The sequence below is a fragment of the Momordica charantia genome (assembly GCF_013281855.1).
Source record: "Momordica charantia cultivar OHB3-1 chromosome 2 unlocalized genomic scaffold, Mcharantia_2.0 BLBB01000002.1, whole genome shotgun sequence".
NCBI classification, from domain to species: Eukaryota; Viridiplantae; Streptophyta; class Magnoliopsida; order Cucurbitales; family Cucurbitaceae; genus Momordica; species Momordica charantia.
In genome coordinates this window covers 8,522,421-8,544,190 of record NW_028275160.1, presented here as the reverse complement: position 1 = coordinate 8,544,190, position 21,770 = coordinate 8,522,421, and the positions used below count along the sequence as shown (strand labels likewise).

The 21,770-nt window shown below is 34.2% G+C and overlaps 2 protein-coding genes and 1 pseudogene across 3 annotated transcripts; all 3 read right to left on the bottom strand.

The window, feature by feature from the left end:
* Positions 1–1,114: 1,114 nt before the first annotated feature.
* On the bottom strand, positions 1,115–7,634 carry LOC111017230 (uncharacterized). 2 transcript variants are annotated; one of them, XM_022292924.2, is made up of 8 exons: positions 7,192–7,634; positions 6,421–6,516; positions 5,716–5,826; positions 5,324–5,633; positions 4,522–4,612; positions 3,000–3,333; positions 2,179–2,327; positions 1,115–1,911 (listed from the first exon to the last, which is right to left on the bottom strand). In XM_022292924.2, the coding sequence occupies exons 1-8, from the start codon at positions 7,510–7,512 to the stop codon at positions 1,392–1,394; spliced, it is 1,932 nt and encodes a 643-aa protein (XP_022148616.2). In that variant the 5' UTR covers positions 7,513–7,634; the 3' UTR covers positions 1,115–1,391. The 2 variants fall into 2 exon arrangements, with proteins under 2 accessions (XP_022148616.2, XP_087977285.1); XM_088121159.1 differs by lacking the exon at positions 7,192–7,634 and adding an exon at positions 6,696–6,910.
* Positions 7,635–11,123: 3,489 nt separating this feature from the next.
* LOC111017185 (disease resistance protein RGA2-like) lies at positions 11,124–14,944 on the bottom strand. The gene is given in 5 exon segments (XM_088121276.1): positions 11,124–12,273; positions 12,276–13,550; positions 13,553–13,671; positions 13,673–14,157; positions 14,159–14,944. Coding segments are annotated over 5 exon segments (3,111 nt in total). The 5' UTR covers positions 14,833–14,944; the 3' UTR covers positions 11,124–11,715.
* A 3,602-nt stretch (positions 14,945–18,546) lies between these two features.
* On the bottom strand, positions 18,547–21,531 carry LOC111017186 (putative disease resistance protein RGA3; annotated as a pseudogene).
* Positions 21,532–21,770: the final 239 nt, after the last annotated feature.

Genomic DNA, 21,770 nt, shown 5'->3' with positions numbered 1-21,770 from the left:
TCATAAAACTTTTAAGAAAACTAAAACAACAGCAATAAGCTAACTAAATATAATGAAAGTCATTAATGAAATTTATATATAACTACCCCTCTCTCGTCTCTTCTCTACATTCACCCATTTATCTATCTTTATTCTTGTTCAATCTTCTGTTTTTCGGTTTCATTTTCGGGTAATTATTTTTCCAAATTTAGAGATACAATTATAATAGTTATTTTTACGGATTTTATTATAATAATTATCTAACTCTAGAGATACAATTGTAATAGTTTGAAGTTTGAGCTAACGAGACCCCTAGTCTAAGAGAGATTGTTTATGTAATTATGATATTTTTATTAAATATATAAAAATAATTCATGTTTTATTTAAATCGTACGACGTAATCATCACTTTATCTCAAACAAATTCCACAACTAGCACTCTTTATTCAATTGATTGAGAAAGATTTTAAACGTTATTAATGGTCGACACCAATTCGACTTTATCTCATATCCACTTCCATGAACCTTCAACTAGAATCATTTTGTATGACAAAAAAAAAAAGACAAATAAATTATAAACTTGATCCTAAATTTTGATAGTTATCTATTTAAACTTTGAATTTTTAAAAAATTAATTAAGTTCTTAAATTTTGGTATCTTTGTTAGAATCATTTTCATGTAATATGCTTATTAAACAAATGTTGACAAAATTTAGTTAAAGACATGATAGACATATGACCTATGATAGAATGACATATTTTGTGAACAAAATTTTATGTTTTCTTTTAAGAGAGGATACGTTTGTTTACTTGTCCACTTTCTTTTACCTGCCCTATATTTTTGGTAAATCTGTGGAACAGATGGTAGCACATTCATAAATTTATGGTATTCGTCTCTTAGTCTCCCTTTTGCATGTTCTTCAAATATTTTTAGCGATAGATAAGAGACAAAATCGAACTACACTCCTTATCCATTATAAATGAAATACTTCTAAAAAATGACAATTGAATTGACCCAACCAAGAAAAGTATGGGAGTCTTTAGACATTAGCATTACTGAGAATGAAAACTTATTCGACCCATCAGTGGAAGCTCTACGCAATCTCGAGTTTAATCCTTTGAGTTAAGAACAGTTAATTTGCACACAGCATGAACATATCCTACGCATTCATTATTTCATTTAACTTGTTAGAAGCTCTTATGGATCTTCTACATGACCTCCAAAACTTCAATTAACAAATGATATTTTAAGTGGTACCAATACCACTCAAATCTAATGGAAACTCACATCAGAGAAATACAAAATTTCCCTCATCAATGAATGGGCAGCCTCTAAAGTAACGGACTTGACACAATTAAGTCAATTTTCCTCATCTGAAAGTATTAAGCCTGTATAATATCGTTATAAGTACCTTCAATTTTGCACACCGCCTCCTTCCGAGGCAGCAAGTTTCCTTCTCTGTTGATGTTCTGCAACCTTGTAATCTACCACCTCGCGAAATAGGCTCGGATCAAGCACGCACGTCTCGCTGCCATAAACAGCCGCTTGTACACTCGCCATCAACTTTGCTATTTCTCTCCCAGAAAATCCTTCAGTTTTTGCAGCGGCTTCCCGAACAATATCATCCGTCAACCCTTTGATCTCTATCTTCTTTTGTTGTCCTTTAAAAACGTTTTGGAACAAACCAGACTTCCTTGCTCCGGCATTTGCTATATATTTTTCCAGATAGAGCTTTAACAGCTTGAAGCGTTCATCTTCCCCGGGCAAAGGGAATTCGAGGACTTCGTCAATACGATCCCCGACAGCTGAATCAAGATCACCAGGCCGATTCGTAGCAAGAGCAAGAACAATATCCTTTGACTGGTCACCCGTGCGAAAAAGAAGAGCATTGAGTGCACTTCTTTGGGCTTCACTCATATATGTTTTATTTCGCCTGCAAATTGAGACAATATTCAATTACAGTGATAGTGATTGCATTTTCATCACCTCAATCAGAAAACTTGCAAAGGAAAAGTTCTCAATAATACTAATTTCTGTGAGATCATAAGATCTACGATTTGAGAAACAATATATGTATAGCATAAGATTGAAGCCTTACAATTGATAATTTATGGCTCATTACAAACATGATTAACGAAATAGAAAAATAAGTGAATAAAGAAAAATGGATATTTATTTGTACTAAGCAAGTTTGACTTACTCGCATAAAAATGCATCTGCTTCATCAATGAAAAGCAGTAAACCCTTCCGTGACTTCTTAGCCCAATCAAATAACTGATGTATCTTAGTAACAGCTTGTGATCCCAGAGGAGCAACATCTCCTCCAGTCATCAATGCATAATCCAGTCCCTACGAGCATAGGAAAAAAATCAGTGATGGTAGATATTTCACAGTAAATAAGAAAATAAAATGTCGGAATTCTCATCACATCAGCAAAAGATTGATTGCTAAAATTGGTTATTTAACTAGCCTGAAAATCATCAACTTTACCAACAGAAGTTCAAGTGCCTGACAACAAAGTTCAAAGTCAAGAATTCCCATGCTTGACAAGAATAAGGAAATTGCACATGTTAATCTGAAATGTATGTATACTACTACTAGAAAGGACATAAAAACCAGATCCAAGTTGTCTATTGAATCAAAAGAAAATGTCATTTTGGAGTTGGTAGGCTGCAACTCGTCTGCAACCCAGAATCACTTCCCTCTAAGGCAGAACACTCTGAACGATCAAAAATCTCCAAGGAATTCCAAAAATTCTTGTTATAGCCAAAACAGTGGATTCTTTGGCTACATCAACTGATTCCTAGAGTTTTAGGAATAAAATGTGAAAATCTTCACCACATAAAGGTCCATTTTAAAAGCCAAAAATCCATTTGATATAATACTACCATGAGCTTGAAGTTCTGTCAAGAGCAAACAGAATGAACATTCTTGATCGTGCTTAGAAATATTAACATTTGATGTTGAATCTGAACTTTAAAGCTGTCAACAATTTAGCAAGAGATGTAGAAGAACTCTTACAGATTTTCGAGCTAGCTCCCTTGCAGCCATTGTCTTTCCTGTTCCAGGAGGGCCATAGAAAAGCATATTCCGAAATGGGGCCTGATGAGACTTCGTATTTGCAGTAGCATTCGCAAGTTGTTCTATCCGCTTCTGGAGTGAAGGGTGTAAAATCACATCTCCAAACCCGTTTCCACTTTTTGAGGAAGACCCCTTATCCGAACCACGTGATACAGTGCTCATGGCTCGTGAGAACAATCCCGACCAAGGGTATTTCCCACGAGAAGACTCTCTAATCAGTGACGGCTGACCTAATATTCTATCCACATAGCTCCAAATCACCTTCGCACCTTCTCTACAGTAAGGAAAAGAGGAAGCCATAAGCTCTGCAGTCAGCAAACGGGGATCAAAAAAATGATACGCTGAGTACCATAAATTTCATGAAACTTGAACGACCGTCCAGAATGCAAATGGTATAGAACTAACCAGATTAAAATGATGCACAGGTAGAATTTAGGAGCACAAAATAAGAAAATAAAATGATAAAAGCTGCATAAAATATGCCAGGATACGGTTCATGATGACTGCCTCACTAGTGTCAGTCAAGCAGCAGGAAATAAACTTATTTACACATTTGGGTAGAATACCAGATAGTGAAGCAACCTGTCCTAACCACGAACATTTCACAATAACCATAGAAAAGTAACAAAAAAAACACAATGAAAATTGAAACAACAATTCTTCCTAATAGCATAAAAGAAACCTCATGAACGAAAAGTCAGCTTCTACAAAATATTCCATGAAGTTGTTTAGTGACAAATGAATTCTGAAACTGTAAAAACCATCTGCTCATCTTCTGGGGACTGGGAAGATTATATAGTTTATTCTTGAATGATTTTATTTTATTTTCACTTATTAATGAAGAGAAACAAAATATTAATTGAATAAATTGAAAGAACACAAGAGGTTTCAAGGCACCAAGAGGAAAAGGACATCAAGAAAACCCAAAGAAAGAGGCTAGAGTTCTATATAAAGGCCAAAACATGTAATCCCATAACAAGTATCTCCCCCATTATCTAAAATCAAAAGAATACTGGCCCTAAAGTCAGAGTGGTGGAAGCACAGAGCGAGGCATTGTAGTAAATAAAACTCCGCACCTCCCTCTTCAGCAAAAACCTATCCCCAAAAAAAATTTCTGCCGTAGATGCCCCAAAGAGTAGCAAAATTCTGAATCTGTCAAAGAACCTTCCCTCTTATTAGGAAAGGATACAAAAGAAAGTAGACCTCCAAACAGAAAAATCCAAACTCCAGGTACTTTCAAATGATTCAAATCGAAAAATATAAATACAAAAAAATTAAAAGTCTTTATCCCAAAATGGGCAATAAACACTTAAAAAATGGAAAAACAAAATGCAGCAAATAAAGTAGTAAGAAAATTAAATAAACTATTCGGGTCAAGACTCACAAGGCAAGAGACTTTCAAGTTATTCCAGGGAACATTTTCTACAGAAATAAACAAAACCTTTTAGCATTAATACCATACCTTGTCGTGTAAATCCCAGCAGCTAGAGCAGTAATTCCACCAACAGCAACTACCAATTTATTTTGATCTGTCAAAATGGCCTTTAAACCTCCTGCAAGTGTGGATAATGTGAAAATCAGACCAATTATATGTAATAGCAACACCCATATCAATGTTGAGGGTTAATATATAATGTAACTTGGCACAACTTATGAATATGGAACCACTTTTTCCGGGAATTTCATAAAGTCACTAGCCTGTTCCAAAACAAAAAGTTTAAGATAAATATCCATCAACTGGGCCGCATAAGAGTCCCAAGCCACGGTTAATGTGAAGGAGATTTCTCGTAGTATTAAATCATATTCCAAGAACGTTAAATTGGCAAGAAAGATCACCCATCCCTTTATGATGTATCAAGATAATCATCTATCTGCTCCTTCGAAAAAGATGAATTGATAACCATTTGGATGGGATGGTTATTCAAGATACTAATTCATCTAGAAAATTAATTAGTCTGATAAAGTTCTGTTTCTGACATGGCCTCAATTCTGTGGGATGTGAATGTGTGTTGAGATTGAGCACTGATTTAAGCATCCCATTAACAGGTGAGGTGGATTGAACGAGAACAGTGAAATGAACACAAATGGATCAAGAGTATCGTCTAAAAGAATGTACATATGATTTTAATTTATAAGGTAAAAAAGCATGTCTGTCACAAAATAGTTAAATAATAATATCAGGGAGAATACAGACCAAATATTTTTTTTGCATTAAATACTTGATACATACATTATTGATCTAAATTGAATATTGTTATTAATACCTCCAATATGATCAAAAGTAGTATTAATGGCAGCAATCCATTTTTCTCTCTCTGCATTTGCACGATCAACTAGCATTCGTCTGTTTACCTCTTCAGCAAGCTTTGCCTCATGGGCCCTTCCTTCCGCTTCTGCCATAGCCCTAACTCTGATGGTCTCACGCTCAATCTCAGCCTTCTCCCTCTCTGTTTGCCGTCTTTGGGCTTGAATTTGTTCTTCTGTGGCTCGACGAGCTTGCTCTTGCCTGATTGATGATTCTTCTTGTAGTTTTACAAGCTCTTGATTCCTTGCTCTATGGTACTCATTTTCTGCCTGTAAACATACACGTCAAAAATCCTGCATACTGAATACATTTATACAACTACCCACAAATAAGAAGTTAGCAAGCACCTACCTGCATCCTCTTCCTTGCCAATTCATCCTCATACCTTGCCATTTGGGATTTAGTCTGTGCTTGATGCTGAGCTAATTTCTTCTGTTCATCATATACAACCCTTTGCCTTTCCTACAATGCAGATAAGCAAAACAAATAAGTCCTATGTCAGAAAAATAATCAGTTGAAGTATTATTCCTAAGAATAAACAAGTTGAGAACTTAAGATCAGCAAAACTAAAATCCTAGACCATCACTTCTTCCATCCTTAATTTCTGTCACATGTTTCAAATTTGATAAAAAAGAAATATCTATTAACAAATATATAAACATCTGTCAAGAATTTAATAAGTACATATTCTATGCAGCAAACAAATAAGGAACTCGATTAACACACAGAAGAGTGCCTTTTTCCTCAAAAATGTCCAACCAAACTATTGAGCCTTCTCGTCTGAGACAGAAACAAGTTTTATCCTGATATAAGCTTAGAAATTCAAAGATATATAATTGAGAACCAGTTCCAAGGTTCCCTCACATTTTGATGTAAATTCAAATAATAAATGCAATGAAAAAGTCATATTACAACACAAATGATAGAGTTTAATTTTTATAAAAGAAAAAATAAACTAACTCTCTGTATCTTTAGCTTTTTAAATAATTGTTCCAGTGCCGGACTATTAGCTTCAGAAAAGTTTCTATGAAAGAACAGAAAATAAATTCAACATACTGTTTCAGCTTGAGCTTGCATTGCTTTAAACTCAGCAGCTTTTGCCTGCAACTCTACTTGTCTTGTCTCTTCTTGCTTCTTCATAACTTCAAAAGCCTACCCCCACATTAAGTCAGCATAGAGCATAATACAAGATTTTCAAGGAAAACCGAACAAATCAACATAGCACCATTTCCATGCTAGTTTCTTCATATTATGACTGAAATTACACTTCAGCAACGTCCAAAAAAAGTTATATATTCAAATGATAAGATGATAAGAAGCAGTAAAATTACAATGGAATGCGGGGGTGAAAGAAGGAGAAGAAAAACTGGAGAACTGAAAATGTTTGAAATATAGTCATCCTGGAAGAATGCCAAGAAAACCGCAATTCTTTAATTCCCAAATCAATGCCTTCTTCTTGAAAGCAAAATAAAGAAATAATCAGTATCAGCGCCAGCAATAAGTTAAGAGCTCGTAAGCTGTAAGCCTATATCTTGCAGTGTCTTATCGGATTTCCAACTTCAGGAGATGTTGGAAAAAAAAACAGTTTGCAGTTTTTCCCCTTTCCAGAGTCCCCACTGTTCCATCTCCATAATACAAGCGAGTGCCTAGTATAAAAAATAACATCTAAAAATTCTTACAAGCAACTAAAAACACAAGATATACACCAGTAACTACCTTACAGATATGAGAACAATATAATCCTGCCCAAAACGCATTAAAACCCAAGAAAACCAAGACAAAACAGTACTACTGTAAATTAAGCTATAAAGCTTCAAAATTTGAAACCTTCTTGGCATGCGAAGAGCTAGTGATCTCTCTCAGAGCCTTGGCGCCACGCTCCAGCGCCTCCGGATCAAACCCAGAAGACGACGTCCTTGGATTGTCATTACGAACCTTGGGTGGCGACGGCTCAGGATTAGCAGGCGTCGAAGAACCCGGTGGCGCAGATTGTCCAGCAGGAGAAGGCTGAGGAACATTGGCGGCAGGAGAAGCGGAAAAGGGAGAGAAATTGAAGGGGCCATCAGCATAGGCAGAGTGATTCTGCGGTGAAGATGCAGAGGCTGCAATGGCGGAAATTAAACCCATGGAATATGCCGTCTTCGCCATTTTCCTGAAAAGAACAGAGAAAAATTCGAGGCAAATCAAACCCCCAAGCTGAAACCTAGAGCTCGGCTCGGATAGGGTTTTAAGGAGGTTTTACGAAGAAGGGTTTAAGACAGGTCTGGTTAGGAGTTAGGACTTGGGCCTTAAAAGGAGAACATTGTTAGATATTTCATTTTTATCTTTTTTTTAACTCTAAAAACTTTTTATTAGGTTTTTTAACTTTTGATTTTGATTTTCACCCCTCTTTATCGTTGACATTATAATTACTTAATTGTTAACTTGATATATTATAATTATTTTTCTTCTATGAATACAACAACATGCAAGGTGATCGACTTTTTAATTGGTGATAAGTATTTTAATTAGTTGGAACCTATTATAGTAATAAAATATGTCAATCAAATCAAATAATGATAGCCAGGTTAAAAAAAATTGAAATAAAACATCATGCAATTAAATAGTATATGGAAGGGAAGACAAACGTGAGCATAGCTCAATTGACTACGATATGTGTCTTTGATCAAAAGGTCGTGAGTTTGAATTCTTACTCTCACGTATTGTAAAGAAGAATTTCAAAGGAGAAATTAATAGAGAGACCGATGTAATGTCGAACTTTTGTTATTTCCTATCCCGACCAAAAGGTTGTGAATTTGAAACTCATCCTCACTTGTTGTATTAAAAGTATAAGTAATATTTATCCAGAAATATCAGAAGTAATCTTCGAACGAGAATTTGGTAACAAAAAGAAGCCACGAAGAGAAATCCCCAAAACACAGGGTCCCAAACTGTCAAATCTTCTTCAATCAAGGGGCTTCAAGGTAAATGTGCACACCATCTTGATTTTGTATAGCCATGACTTCTAATTACTTGGTGTTACGAAACTATTAGTCAAGCGTGTCACATATATTGAGGGAACTTTTCCCTCCCAATTTCGGACCACCCAATCGAGGCCACCCCGCTGCTGCTCTTCATAAACCAGTCTTCTGGTACGCCGGTAAAAAATTGTTTGAATTTGTGACCTGTTATAAACTTGTAATAGAAGCCAAATTATTTGAATTTGTAAATGAGTCTAATTATTGCTTATTTAGGTTATAATTAAACATACTTAATCATCCTATTTAAAAAGGAATAAAATTTTGGTTATATAATATAAATGAAAAAATATAAAATATTGAGATAGGAAAAAATAATTATATATATATTAATAGAAAAGTGTATGCATACCTGAGGTAATTTATAATCGATACGTGAGGTTCTAATTATAAGTAATATATAATAACAATAGATAAAAACAAAACAAAAACCCTACCACAATTTGATGTTGTAGAAAGAAAGAAAATAAAATAGGGAGTGGTTGTATTATCCACATGTGAAAGATGGAGGTAAAAGAAATATAATATATACGTTGATGTTGAAATTCGGAGCGGTCCACATATCTTTGATCAGAACAAGTGGCTGATGGACAGACGAGCCTACAACAACAATTCTCGTTCTCCAACAGTCAAGTTAGTAGTTGGTGAAGGAGGAAAGCAGAGAGCATCTTAAACGTTTTGTGATGGATTTTTCACTTATCTTGTGATCGTGGCGGTTCTTTCCTTTATAGGTGCTCGTGGTCGATCAGGAGGACATTCCGTACATGGCACAACACAATGCAGTGTCGTACTAGATTTCGATGGACGGTTAGGGGACATTCCAAGGTCGTGGTAGTGGTACCTGCCACTTTGTCCCGTAGATTGTCGCCTGCAGGATGCATCACGCCTCTTGTACCGCAGGTGTCCAGGCCGTGTCCTCCGTCGATCATACGCCCTATACAGTTTGTGGTCATTCCTACAACCAATTGTTACCCATCGAATCTAACATGTTGCCTGCTCGACTTTCTCCCTCAATAATATAAAATTATTAAAAATAGTTAATTATACGAATGACTTTTCTCTTGTAGCTTTCCCTATATTATGTTGTATATGTTTTAGTTAAAAAAAAAGAGCTAATGACATGAAATAGAATATATATTCATTAAAATTTTATGTGATTCTGAAATTTCCAAATTTTGTAAGTGTACAAAGCTGCGAGAATTTAATGATCTATTTAACTCTATTGGTAGGGAAAATCTCTTCATCGTCATCAATGCTAGGACTAAATTTGTTAATTAGTTTAACCAAATGATAAAGATATTAAATTAAAAATTTTGAAAATTATTTAGATGAAATTGAAATCATAGAAACTAAATTGAAACTTTTACCATTATAGTAGAACGAATTAAAATTATGTCAAATCTATAAGAAGTAAATTTATAATTTAACCTTAAATATACAAGATTTGTTTAGGAAAAAAAAGTTGAACTTTCTTTACTCAAGTAACATCAAGTTATGCCTCAACTAATTGAGCTCGGTTGACTATTTTCATCTTCTTTTTTAGGCTTTCGCTAATCCTCATCTTCTTTCTCTTCTTACTTACAAATATAAATTTCATTTACCAGCCATGAGTTTCAAAAGCTAAATTTCGTACCATTCTATTTACATTTTTCTAACAACGGTATAAAATTTTATTATTTGTAATATTCTTATTTTCATACTAAAGAGAAATTATTTAAGGCTTTACATTGGAAAAGTCCGTTTTGTTATTAATAGACTAGGAAAGGAGAAAGGAATAACTGAAAGAAAGGAAATCAATTAGTTATTCATCCAAGTTTATTTATTCAATGACTAGAATTAAACGAGGATATTTTTTATTTTAAGGAATTGGTTAGTCGTCCAGTAACAAGTAATAATCAATATTCGTAATGCACGCAGTATTGTTGTTATATTAGACTCAAAGGATCGTTCTTCAACTAATTAGAAGAATGGTTTTAATATGGAAAACAAAAATGTAGAACCTAGTTTCGAGTGATCTGTTTGGTAATGTTCCTGTTTTTTGTTTCTCGTTTCTAATTTTCTTAAAAAATCTAAGTATTTTGCAACTAACTATGTTTCTTGTTTCTCATTTTTTGGGAATATTCTAAAAATTGTATAAAAATTTTGGAAACAAGAACAAACTTGTTCTTTCTTATTCACATTTCTAATTTGTTTCAAAACATAAATAAAAGGATTGTTTTAATCATAATTGAACTCATGGATGTTGAGGTCATGCAACTCATTTTTCTTTATTAAAAATGAAGAAAGAGAAACAAGAAACACGAACGTTACCAAATTACGAACTCTTAGTTGATTTACAAACATCTCTATTTCCTCCTAGAGGTAGCAAAAAGTTTCAAACTTGATCCCTACACCTCACAAAAGAACGACAATGATTGTTAAAAAAAAATGAAAATAAGAATAGAAGATTGATCAAAGAAAATATTAGGATTATGAACTAAATACACGATCACGTATAATTTTTATTGAAACAATATTACAAAGTTTGTAAAGGAGAATTTAAGTTAAAAGTAGAGTAGTTTATACAAGGAGGGAAAAACACAAGAGGTTGATTATAAATTGAAAAACACATGTAGAAAAGACTTTATTTGGTGAGGCGTAGCCTGGCCTCCTTTGGCATCTATGCCTTCAAATTGTTGGGAAATTAACGGTCCTGTATAATTTCCCATTCCATAGAAATATTCAAACACAACAAAAAAAATATGCAAATAGAAAGAAAACTGTAAAAGCACAAGAATAACGACACAACAAATTATACTGGTTCATGCTAAGGGCTACGTTCAGTCTCCCACTCTGGGTGATTGACTAATAATTGTTTAAGGATTGGATACAAAACTCTCACCAAAATATCCCCTAAAAGTCCTAACAAAAGCCACCTAACTTCTAAGTATTTTATACAATTAATACTTAGGAACAAGAATGAAAAACTCACAAGAATGAAGATCTAATTACCTCGATCTTGATGAGCCCCGGTGCCTCTGTCAATTCTCGAGCCTCTCCCTTGAAACAACTACGAAACCCTTTGAAAAAGGGCTCAAAATCGACTGGACAATGACCCTTTTTCGGCTGGTAAACCCTAAAACCAGTAAACTGCTTTTTATAAACATCGAGACAGCGCTACGGACGGAAAAAACCGTCTGTGCGTACCATCTGGACAGAGCTGCGGCCCTATCCCCTAGTGCCGCGGTGCTGCCTTCTCGGCCTGTGTAGCCTGCAGCTTCCGCTTTCCATTGTTTTCATCCCCGCTTCGACCCCGACGCGTCCCGGTTCGATCCCGACTCATCCCTAGCTCGTTCTAACGTCGTCTTGACTCCACCAATCCCAACACAAATTTGTCCACAACTAGGTAAGGTAAGGACGACATAGGTAAGATCCAATGTTTGCAAAACTTGAGATTTACTAACCATTCTGGCAAAGTTTGGAGGCAACCACATTCTCGAATCCATGGTTCTAGGCTCGCAATTTCCAACTCATCAACCAAATCTAACTGCTCTTCATCAAGAATATAATCATCCCTAAGGAAGCTTCCACGAATTCCTATTTCGAAGTCGCTGCGGTCCGCTAACTTCTGCGGCAACACGAATGTTAAAGAATAAACCATGCCACTGTTTTCCAATATCACGGCCAAACAAGAGCAGCGGAATATACTCAAATCTTGGATGGAATCACAATATTTTAGTCCATCAGGAAGTTCGCCTAATACTCCACAGTCACTGATAGTAACAGTTTTAAGGTGCATGTCACCATTCTCATCACAAGAACCAAAAACATTTGGAATGCTCAATAATTCTTCACAGGATCTAATTTTTAAGTCTTCAAGACGAGGAAAAATGGTAACATTTGATGCGACTGTCACTTCTTCCCACTCACTAGACTTCTCAAATCTTCGAGTTCAAATCTCTTCAACTTGGGGAACAATATTGGCTTTTTGTTGGAGTCATTAATCCCATAGAATTCATTGCCTATACTTTGTATCTTGTGTAACCCAGAAATACCAAGGATCTCTAGGTTGGCTAGTTGCCCAAGCATTGGAAGCTTTTCACAATTTGAACAAGAAGATAGAAGTATTGACACTAAATTCTCAACAAAAGTATTGTTAGGAAAACATTGGCCTAAAAAGGACTCAATCGTCAAAATTTGTAGACTTTTGGGAGGTTGAAGTCCTTCCAACAATTCAAAATCGTTGTGATTATGATCCTCATGTTTCCTTTCATGGAGCGGACTCCAATAAAAGGTTAGCTTGTGTAAGTTCTCCTTTTCCACCAATTTTGCAGTCTTGGCTTCCTCTTTACTTTCAACTCGATCTAGATAGTGAAGAGCCAAACGACCCCTCAGGTTTTTCAAAGGTCCAAGTTCTGTAATTTTACAACCATTCTCAAACCCTACTGGAAAACGTGGCAATGTTTGAAGTTGAATCAGTTTGCTCAGACATGCAGGTCTATTATTTGGCAATTCCAAATGTATCGTTGATCCAGAAATGGAAAAAAGAAATTCCAAATGTCTCAAACTAACTAATTTTCCAAAATTCTTTGGAAAATCTACCGATGGCGTCCATGTCATCCTTAGTGTTTGCAAATTATAAAGCACGCCAATAGATTCTGGAAGCTTTTTTATTGAACAATTTGAAATGTCGAGATATCTCAGGTGTTTCAACTTACCAATTGAATCTGGTAACTCATAGATAGACTTCAAATTCATCACCAAAACACGTAAACAAACAAAGTTTATCATCTTATCACGAATCACCTCCCCTTGCTTGTAAGGCATCATCTTTTGATCATAAATAATTATGGTGCGTAACTTGCTTGCAATGTTTTGATTCTCATTCGTCCAATATTCCGCATCCAATGAATTGATAAAATATTGTAATTTAAGATCATTTGAGACATCACATGCAATTTTATGTAAAAGATCATGCATCTTACATCTTATAATTCTTCCTGTGCTATCTTTAACAACATCTTGAAATAAGCAACGAGACAACAAAATCTTGAAGTGCCTATCTCCTTCGTCTTCCATTGTTTCGTTGCTACTTCTTTCTTGTAGATGAATAAATCCTTGTGCTATCCACGTAAGAATTAGTTGTTCTTTTTCAAACACAAAATCTTTGGAAAAATTTGAACAGTATAGGCAAAACATTGCTTTAATAAAAATGATGGCAGGCGATCCACACTTAATTTCAATATTTCTAAAACACATTTTTCCTCTTGAGTTGGAGTTCTCATTTCATTTATTTCACTCTCCAATTTTCGTCACCCATCCATCATAGTTTCCTTGAAATTGTACTGTCTTTCCCCAAACTTTAGCCACTAATAGTGTGCCACCAATTTTTTTAATCAACCTTTCTCGAACAATTTCCAAACTTAAAGTCATTGGTAGTCCATTTGCATTTGCACTTTCCTGAAATAAGGACCAAAACTGATCGATAGAGAGCTTACTCAAATGATGACTAGGAAGTGTTTCTATGATTTTGGCAACTTCAACGTTGCGTGTAGTAACAACAATACTATTTTCTGATTTTTCGGTCATCCTCATTAAACAATTCTTCAACTCATCCCACAAAGAAGAATTTTCATTCCAAACGTCATCAAGCACAAGAAAATATCTTTTGTCACCCATTTCCTTTTTAAGTTCATGAAGCAATACCTCCCTGTTATCGCAGGCGCCTGAAGGACCTTTTAAGTTTTGTAAGATTGCTTCCAAAATCTTGTTGATATCAAAAGGTTCGGACACACACCCATATAGTTTTATCAAAATGTTGTTTGATCCTTGGGTGATTGAAGACCAACTTTGCCAACGTTGTTTTTCCCAGCCCACCCACACCCACAATGGGTAAGATAGATGTAACATGACTATTTGTAGCATCCACCACCTGCTTCACTATGCTAGAGACTTCAACATCCCTCCCCACGACTCCAAAGTCATCCAACTCCGAGACTGTCTCTCGAATTTGGCTAATAACAGTCTCTGTTCCTGTGGATCCACTGCCAACAATTCCCAAATGACCTGCCCTACCATAATGCTCTTGCAACTGGTTCGTAATGTTCTTTATTCTATTTGCCATCTTGACAGGAAAGACCAAAGGATTATTAGAAGAGGATGCAAAATCACGTACCTTGTTCCTTTTTCCTGTTTGCACCTTTCGCCGAAGATGCTCATAAACAAGCTCGTCCAATGGATTCTCAGCTTCATGAACAAGATCTTGAAGTTTGTCCACCCACAGCTCCACTGAATTATGATGAAATTTGCTTTTGTTGATATCACATAAGAAGGCTTCAATGTTGAGTAGCCATTTCTTGAGCTCCTCTAGCTCCTTCTCCAGGCCCCATGCGAGCCCAATTTGCTCAGTTGCAACTGTCACCACTTTGCTTAACACTCCCTCTACAGCAAAAGTCAATAGCAACTCAGCCATAGCTCTGATTATAGTTTTCCTGAAAATTGCAGTGGATTTGGGGAAGAAGATCCAAAATACATAGGGTTTATAAATCAAAGTTGTCTTTGAAAGTAAACGTGGACTTGGTAGTTGGCACGGTGGAAGCCGCGTGAAAAGCACCAAAACCAAAAATTGTCTCCTTTAAGGAAAAAATAAAATTAAAATATTATGAATAAAAAAGTAAACAATAAAGGTAAGTTTTAAATAATTAATATCAATAGATATATAGTTAATATCGACCAAAATTAATTTGGTAAACTTCAAATAAGTAAATAAGTTTTGCCCATATAAGTTAGTGGTAATTAGCATATATCACCGACTAAGATCAAGAGATTGTGAGTTACCCAACTCATGTTGTACTTGAAAAGAAGGTGAGTAACTTAAACTGTGCATTAATCTATTATTGATGTAATAAGGTCTTATATAGACCACAAATACAAGAGAAGGTTACACAGTATATACAACAACATATCTACTAACAGATTAATAAGCCTAATAAATAAGTTTATTTTTTTTCTTAATTCATGATATCTTTAATTAAAAAATAATATAAAAAACATAACATCTTTGATTTAATTTTTATTCTGAACAAATGAAGGGGTAAAACGAAGAACTTATTTAAAAGCATGAATATGTGATCTATTTTAAAAATGAATTAGAGTAAATTTGAAAAGAAATCCTTACGAAGGTAAAATAGAAAAAAAATATCTATTTTCAAACTATCGAAATTTACAGTTGTAATATCATATTGAATCAGTGACCTAAACAATATCATATGAGTGAACTAAGCTGACAATACTTTTCTTTTAATCACTTCTATCTCTAAATTTGAATAAGTTCTTCAGTTTTCCAATAAAGCATCGATCAATAATTGTCATATGTTAGTAAATAAATAATTGTAATCATCAATAATTGAAAACCCTTGGTTTTTTTTCAATCAAACCATTTATATGCGTTATTTATTTAAAAAATGATTTATAAATGTGGTGATTAAAAAACTGCAATATAAACACAATGTTTGGTAAACAAGGTACGGAATGTCTTGTCAATATTCAATATGATTCCACATCTAGTTTCGTTCAAACGGATTCTAGCCAATTAAATCAATGTTAAAAGTAGGTAATTTAATTAATTAATTAGTATATATTATTTAATACATAAAAATTAGTGAAAATTTATTTTTTAAGAAAGAAAATACTTCATTAAAAAAATATAAAAGTCTTGATTAGCCATAAAGACTAGGATATACGACAACCAACATTCACTTTCCTCAAATTCAAAGGCTCTATATGTGAGCTATAGATAGTGGCACAAAAGTTACCATCTTTATCCACCTTATTGAATTAGATGACGCCGCACGAATCCTTAAGATTCAATATTTCGTTAACTACTTGCGTTATTTCAGTAAGATCGTCTTCTTTCCTTTGCAAATAGCTTTAATTTGCCACTTCAGTCGAATCAATCTCTAATCAAATTTGGTAGATACTAAAAACCGCAATTTTTGCATCTCCTCCAAAATAACTATAACCTCCCGTGTATTCGCCACTCCTATTGTTGTTGACGAACATGTTGCCTGTAAGCGCAAAACCTACCCCAGACCCCTTTTTGGATAGGAGTTCCCTTATGTTAAATTAGGAAAAGATACCGCTGAAATTTGTTTTTCTTTTAAAATACTCATCTTTTCAAAAGTTGCAATATTATTTTCACTTTTCACAAACCTATCAAAACTACCCATTGAACAAATATCTATTAATATTTTTAATAAAATTTGGCAGGACATATTTCGCAATGACGTGGTGATCAGCATGAAAGTTTATTCTATCCTTTCAATTCCATTTTCAAACTTAATTTTATTTTAAAAGTTTTCTTCTTCCATTGTATAAAGATAATTTGCTTCTTCATATTCTACATCGTCCAATTTTTATCCATAAATTTTTCAAAAAAAAAATATATTTTTCCATATTTTTTCAAATTTAATTAGACAAATTCTCACATTAATTTTGTTTTTATGAATTTTGAAGATATTTTTGTGGTTAAGAGAGAGAAGTGAGAAACTAAGTTTGGAATTAAAGTTTTAGAGGGTAGTTCAGTCATAAATTTAAATTGCCATACCACTTTCCACTTTTCTCGCAATTACGTTTCTACCCATGGCATAATTAATTAATATTAATATTTCTCATTCCAACTTGATGACTATTGAATACTTTTTTTAGTAATTTTTTTTGGGTTGGTACAATCATTCCCTAAGTAGGTATCTACAAATAAATATAGGTGTCAAAGATTAAAAAAGAGAGTTTTATAAATATAATTCAGACATGCTAATATAGCTTCACACGTGACAATAATGTTAATATGAATATAGTTCAATAATAATTGATATCTATTTTTTCTCTCGAATTTGGAGGATCGAACTTTCATGCCTCCAATTTATTTTAGAAAAATAAAAGAAGGAACAACAATATTTTATGATCGTTGAAAATAATTTAGGGCAGATATAATGAATTAGGTACTAACTTTTTTGCTTTTCCTTGAAGAACGTGGAATAGTATTAAAGAAAAGAATGCATTATACCTACTTTAAAAAGTAGATATATAATGATCCTAATTGTTTAACAAATAACGCATTTATCCACCTTTTATTCTAGATTTTGTAATGTTTTTGTTCAGATGCTTGAGGGAAAAAAGAGAAAATAAAGATGGTGTAGTTTTGCAGTGGGTGGGTCAAAAGAGAGAAGAACATGTTGTAGACTAATGGGAAAAGAGAAATTTCAAAGGTAGCCATGAAACTTTACCAAACTCTCCACTAAGCCTATTAAACATAAAATAAAAAATTTAGCAACTTATTAAATATAAATTAAGCTCGACTCAGCGACAAATTACAAAAATTTCTATACAAATATATAATTTTTTCAAAAACGAAAAGTTGATGGAAAATTTTAAACCTAATTTTAAATTGCGCCACCACTTGGCAATGAAATGAGTAACTTATATCTATTATAAACTGTTCTAAAGTCCTTATTTTTCAAACGTGGGATCCTTAACACTAATACATTAGTGATCTTGCATTAAAGATGGTGATTACAGCTAAAAATAACTTTAATCCATTAATTTATCGGTGGCTTACATTGACATTAATCTTACCAATTACAACAACTACTATGGAGAAAATATTTTGTGATATGAGTATTGTAAGACTCAATTGCGCAATTAGACGTGGGAGACAAATTAGGATGAATTATGAGAAAGAGTTATTCGATAAGATAGATAATATTATCATTTATGATAACGCGTAGCGATAATTATGATGTATTAAATTAAAGCAATTTTCAAGCATTTTTGGAATTATATTTGCTGTGAGTAGTGTATTATATTAAACACATTATATTTGCTCTACTTAATATATATTTCCAACAGCTTGATGGTTAGTATATTTCAATTTCTAATTATATTTTTTATTCATATTTATTATAAAGATGTTTTTAGTATCACTTTTTAATAACAAATCCATTGTTTAAATTATATGTTTTCCATTTTTATTTAACAAATAATTGTTCTTTTCTAAATTATAGGTAGCTTTTGTTTCATTATGATTCTCTGCCATAAAAACTTTGTTGAGAAAACAATTAGGAGGATTTGCTTATAAAACTAAAAGTTGGGTTGGTATAAAATATAATGAATAATAATCTGGCCAACACCAATCTTGGTTTCTTTTCCTTAAATCTTGAATTGTTTTACAAATGGAAAATTAAAATAATTAGAGTGAAGATTTGCATACAGTTATCTCAAGGGTGGTCCTAAAAAGAACCAAAAAAACCAAATATGATGGAGGTAAACACGAATTTCTGGAATTAGATGGGAAAGTTTGGCCCGCTCCGTGTCACCTTCACCGAGTTGTAGCCGCGGACATGCATCAACATAGAAAGCACTTAATTTGGTGGGGCGTAGCATTGCTTCTGTGGAAGGTAACTGTTTCAGATTCTTGCAAGAGTCAAGACATAATACTTTCAACGATGTAAGCTGGTTTCCCAACCATTCTGGCAAAGCTTCCATATGCTCAAATTTTTCAATGACTAGATATTGCAGAGTAGTGCAGTGCTCAAGTTGTTGAGGAAGATGGGTGGCACTTTTCAGCTCGTCACACAAATGAAGCTTTGTAAGAGAAGGAAGATGCATGAGAGGGCAAAAGTCATAATTTTGGATGCATCCAGAAATTGCCAGTGCTTGCAAGTTCTTGAGATGGGCTATCCCCTCTGGCAATTTGTGTAAGCCTTCAATTCTTAGATAAGACAACCTCTGCAGACTTAAGCTCAATTTGGAACAGTTTTCTATTTCCAAACGTACGATGGAAGGACAAAATTGTAGCCCGTTTGGAAGTTTGGTCATTCCATCACAATATGAAATATTCAGAAGACGAAGGTGCTCGACCCCATTCTCGTCACGAGAACCAAAAACATCTGGAATGTTCATTAACCTGCGACATGTACGAATGCTCAACTTTTCAAGGCAAGGAAATGTGGTGAGATTTGAAGCAACTGTTACTTCTTCCCACTGCTCTAAGTTCTCCATATCAGAGACATAGAATGCCTTTAGCTTGGGGAATAAGGTCCTTTGATTACAATCATTTCCATAGAATTCATTTCCTAAACTTCGAATACTATGCAAGTCATATACATCAAGCCTCTTTAAGTTTGTTAACTGCCCAAGCATTGGAAGCCTTTCACAATTTAGACAGCCCCCTAGAATTATTACGGACAGATTCTCAACGAAAATGTTGTTAGGCAAAGATTTGCTTGCTGAGCACTCGATTCTCAATGATTGTAGATTTTTGTGTGGTTGAAGTCCTTCCAATACTTCCAAATCGTTCGGATTGTCCTTATTATCTTTTCTTAAAAGATGCCAAGTCTATTTAAGTTCTAGCTCTTCTAAGTTCTCATTTTCCACCAATTTTGCAGTCCTGGCTTCCTCTTTACTTTCAACTCTCTCTAACCACAAAGCTTCAAACTACCTTTCAAGTTTTTCAAAAGTCCGAGTTCTGTAATTTTACAACCATTCTCAAACCCTACCACAAAATAAGATAACGTTTGCAGCTGAGTCAACTTACCAAAATGTGGAGGCATTTTTTCGGAAACAAAATAAGAGGGGTGAAATTCCAAATGTCTTACATTAACCAAATCTATTATATTATTCGGAAGACCTTTAATCATTAAGCCTCCCATATTTAGTTGTTTCAAATTATAAAGCAAAACAATAGATTTTGGAAGCTTTGTTATTGAACAAGCTCAAATGTCTAGATATCTCAAGTGCTTCAACTCACCAATAGAATCTGGTAACTCAGAAATTGACCTAGAATTCATCTTCAAAACACGCAAACAAACAAAGTTCATCATCTTATCATGAATCACTTTCTCTATTATATGACACATCTTGTCCACTACGGGAGGCATCATCTGATCTTGATAATGAATTATGGTGTGTAACTTGCTTGCAATTTTTTTATTCTCATCCGTCCAAACTTCCCCATCCAATGAATGGCTAGAATATTGCAATTTATGATCATTTGAAACATCACATGCAATATCATGTATAAGATCATGCATCTTACAACTTACAATTCTTCCTCTATCATCTTGAACAACATCTTGAAATAAGCAACGACGCAACAAGATCTTGAAGTGCCTATCTCCTTCATCTTCTATTGTTTCGTTACTTCTTCCTTCTTCGGGTAGATGAATAAATCCTTGTGTCATCCACATTTGAATTAGTTGTTCTTTCTTAAACTTAAAATCTTTGGGAAATTTTGAACAATAGGCAAAACATTGCTTTAAAGAATGTTTTGGTAGACGATCTACACTTAATTTTAGTGCGGATGTAGCAATATTTTTGTTTTGCAATGAATTACTTACTAAACTTTTTAACTTTGTCACCCAATTGTCTGTGTTTCCTAAATATGGTTCTGCCCCTCCCAGGACTCTTGCAACTAATGGTATGCCACCAATTGTCTTGACTAACTCTTCTCGAACAACTTTCAAACTTGGAGTCATTGGTAGTCCATTTGCATTTGCACTTTCTTGAAATAAGGACCAACACTGATGGTGAGAGAGTTTAACTAAATCATGACTAGGAAGTGTTTTCATGATTTTTGCAACTTCAGCACTCTTGGTAGTCACAAGGATACTATTTCCTGAATTTTCAGTGATCTTTATCAAACAATTCTTCAACTCACCCAACAAAGAAGGATCTTCATTCCAAACATCATCCAGCACAAGAAAATATGTTTTTCCATGCATCTTTTTTTTAACTTCACGAAGTAAGACGTCTTTATTGTCCAAACTACTAGAAGTACCCTTCAGAGTTTCTAAGATTGCTCCCAAAATCTTCTTGACATTAAAAGGTTGAGACACGCACACCCATATGGTTTGATCAAAATGTTCTTTTATCCTCTCGTGATTAATGACCAACTTCGCCAAGGTTGTTTGTCCTAATCTACCTATACCTACTATGGGTAAGATAGATGTAACATGTCTATTTGTAGCATCAATCACCTGATTCACTATGCTCGAAACTTCAACATCCCTACCCACAACTTAAACCGGTCGAAAATTGAGTCTATCTCTCTAAGCTAGTTAATATCAACCTTGGTATTATCGCCCAGAGATGCTAATTTAGGTAACTTGTCCATATGTTCTGATAACATCCCTAGAATTTTCTGAATTTCTTTGGCCCTTTAAAGACGAAAGGCAGGAGAATATTTAGTTAGCAATTTCCTGACCAAATAAACGATGACTAAAATTTATAGGAATAAGAGTTATTCTGGTGTAAAATTTAGTCGAGAATGTCTCAATTCAGTGAAGGAGTACCTGTCCGCCCTACGGTGGCTGTTGCTCTAAATCACTGAAGCGTCGTTGCAAAAAAATTTTG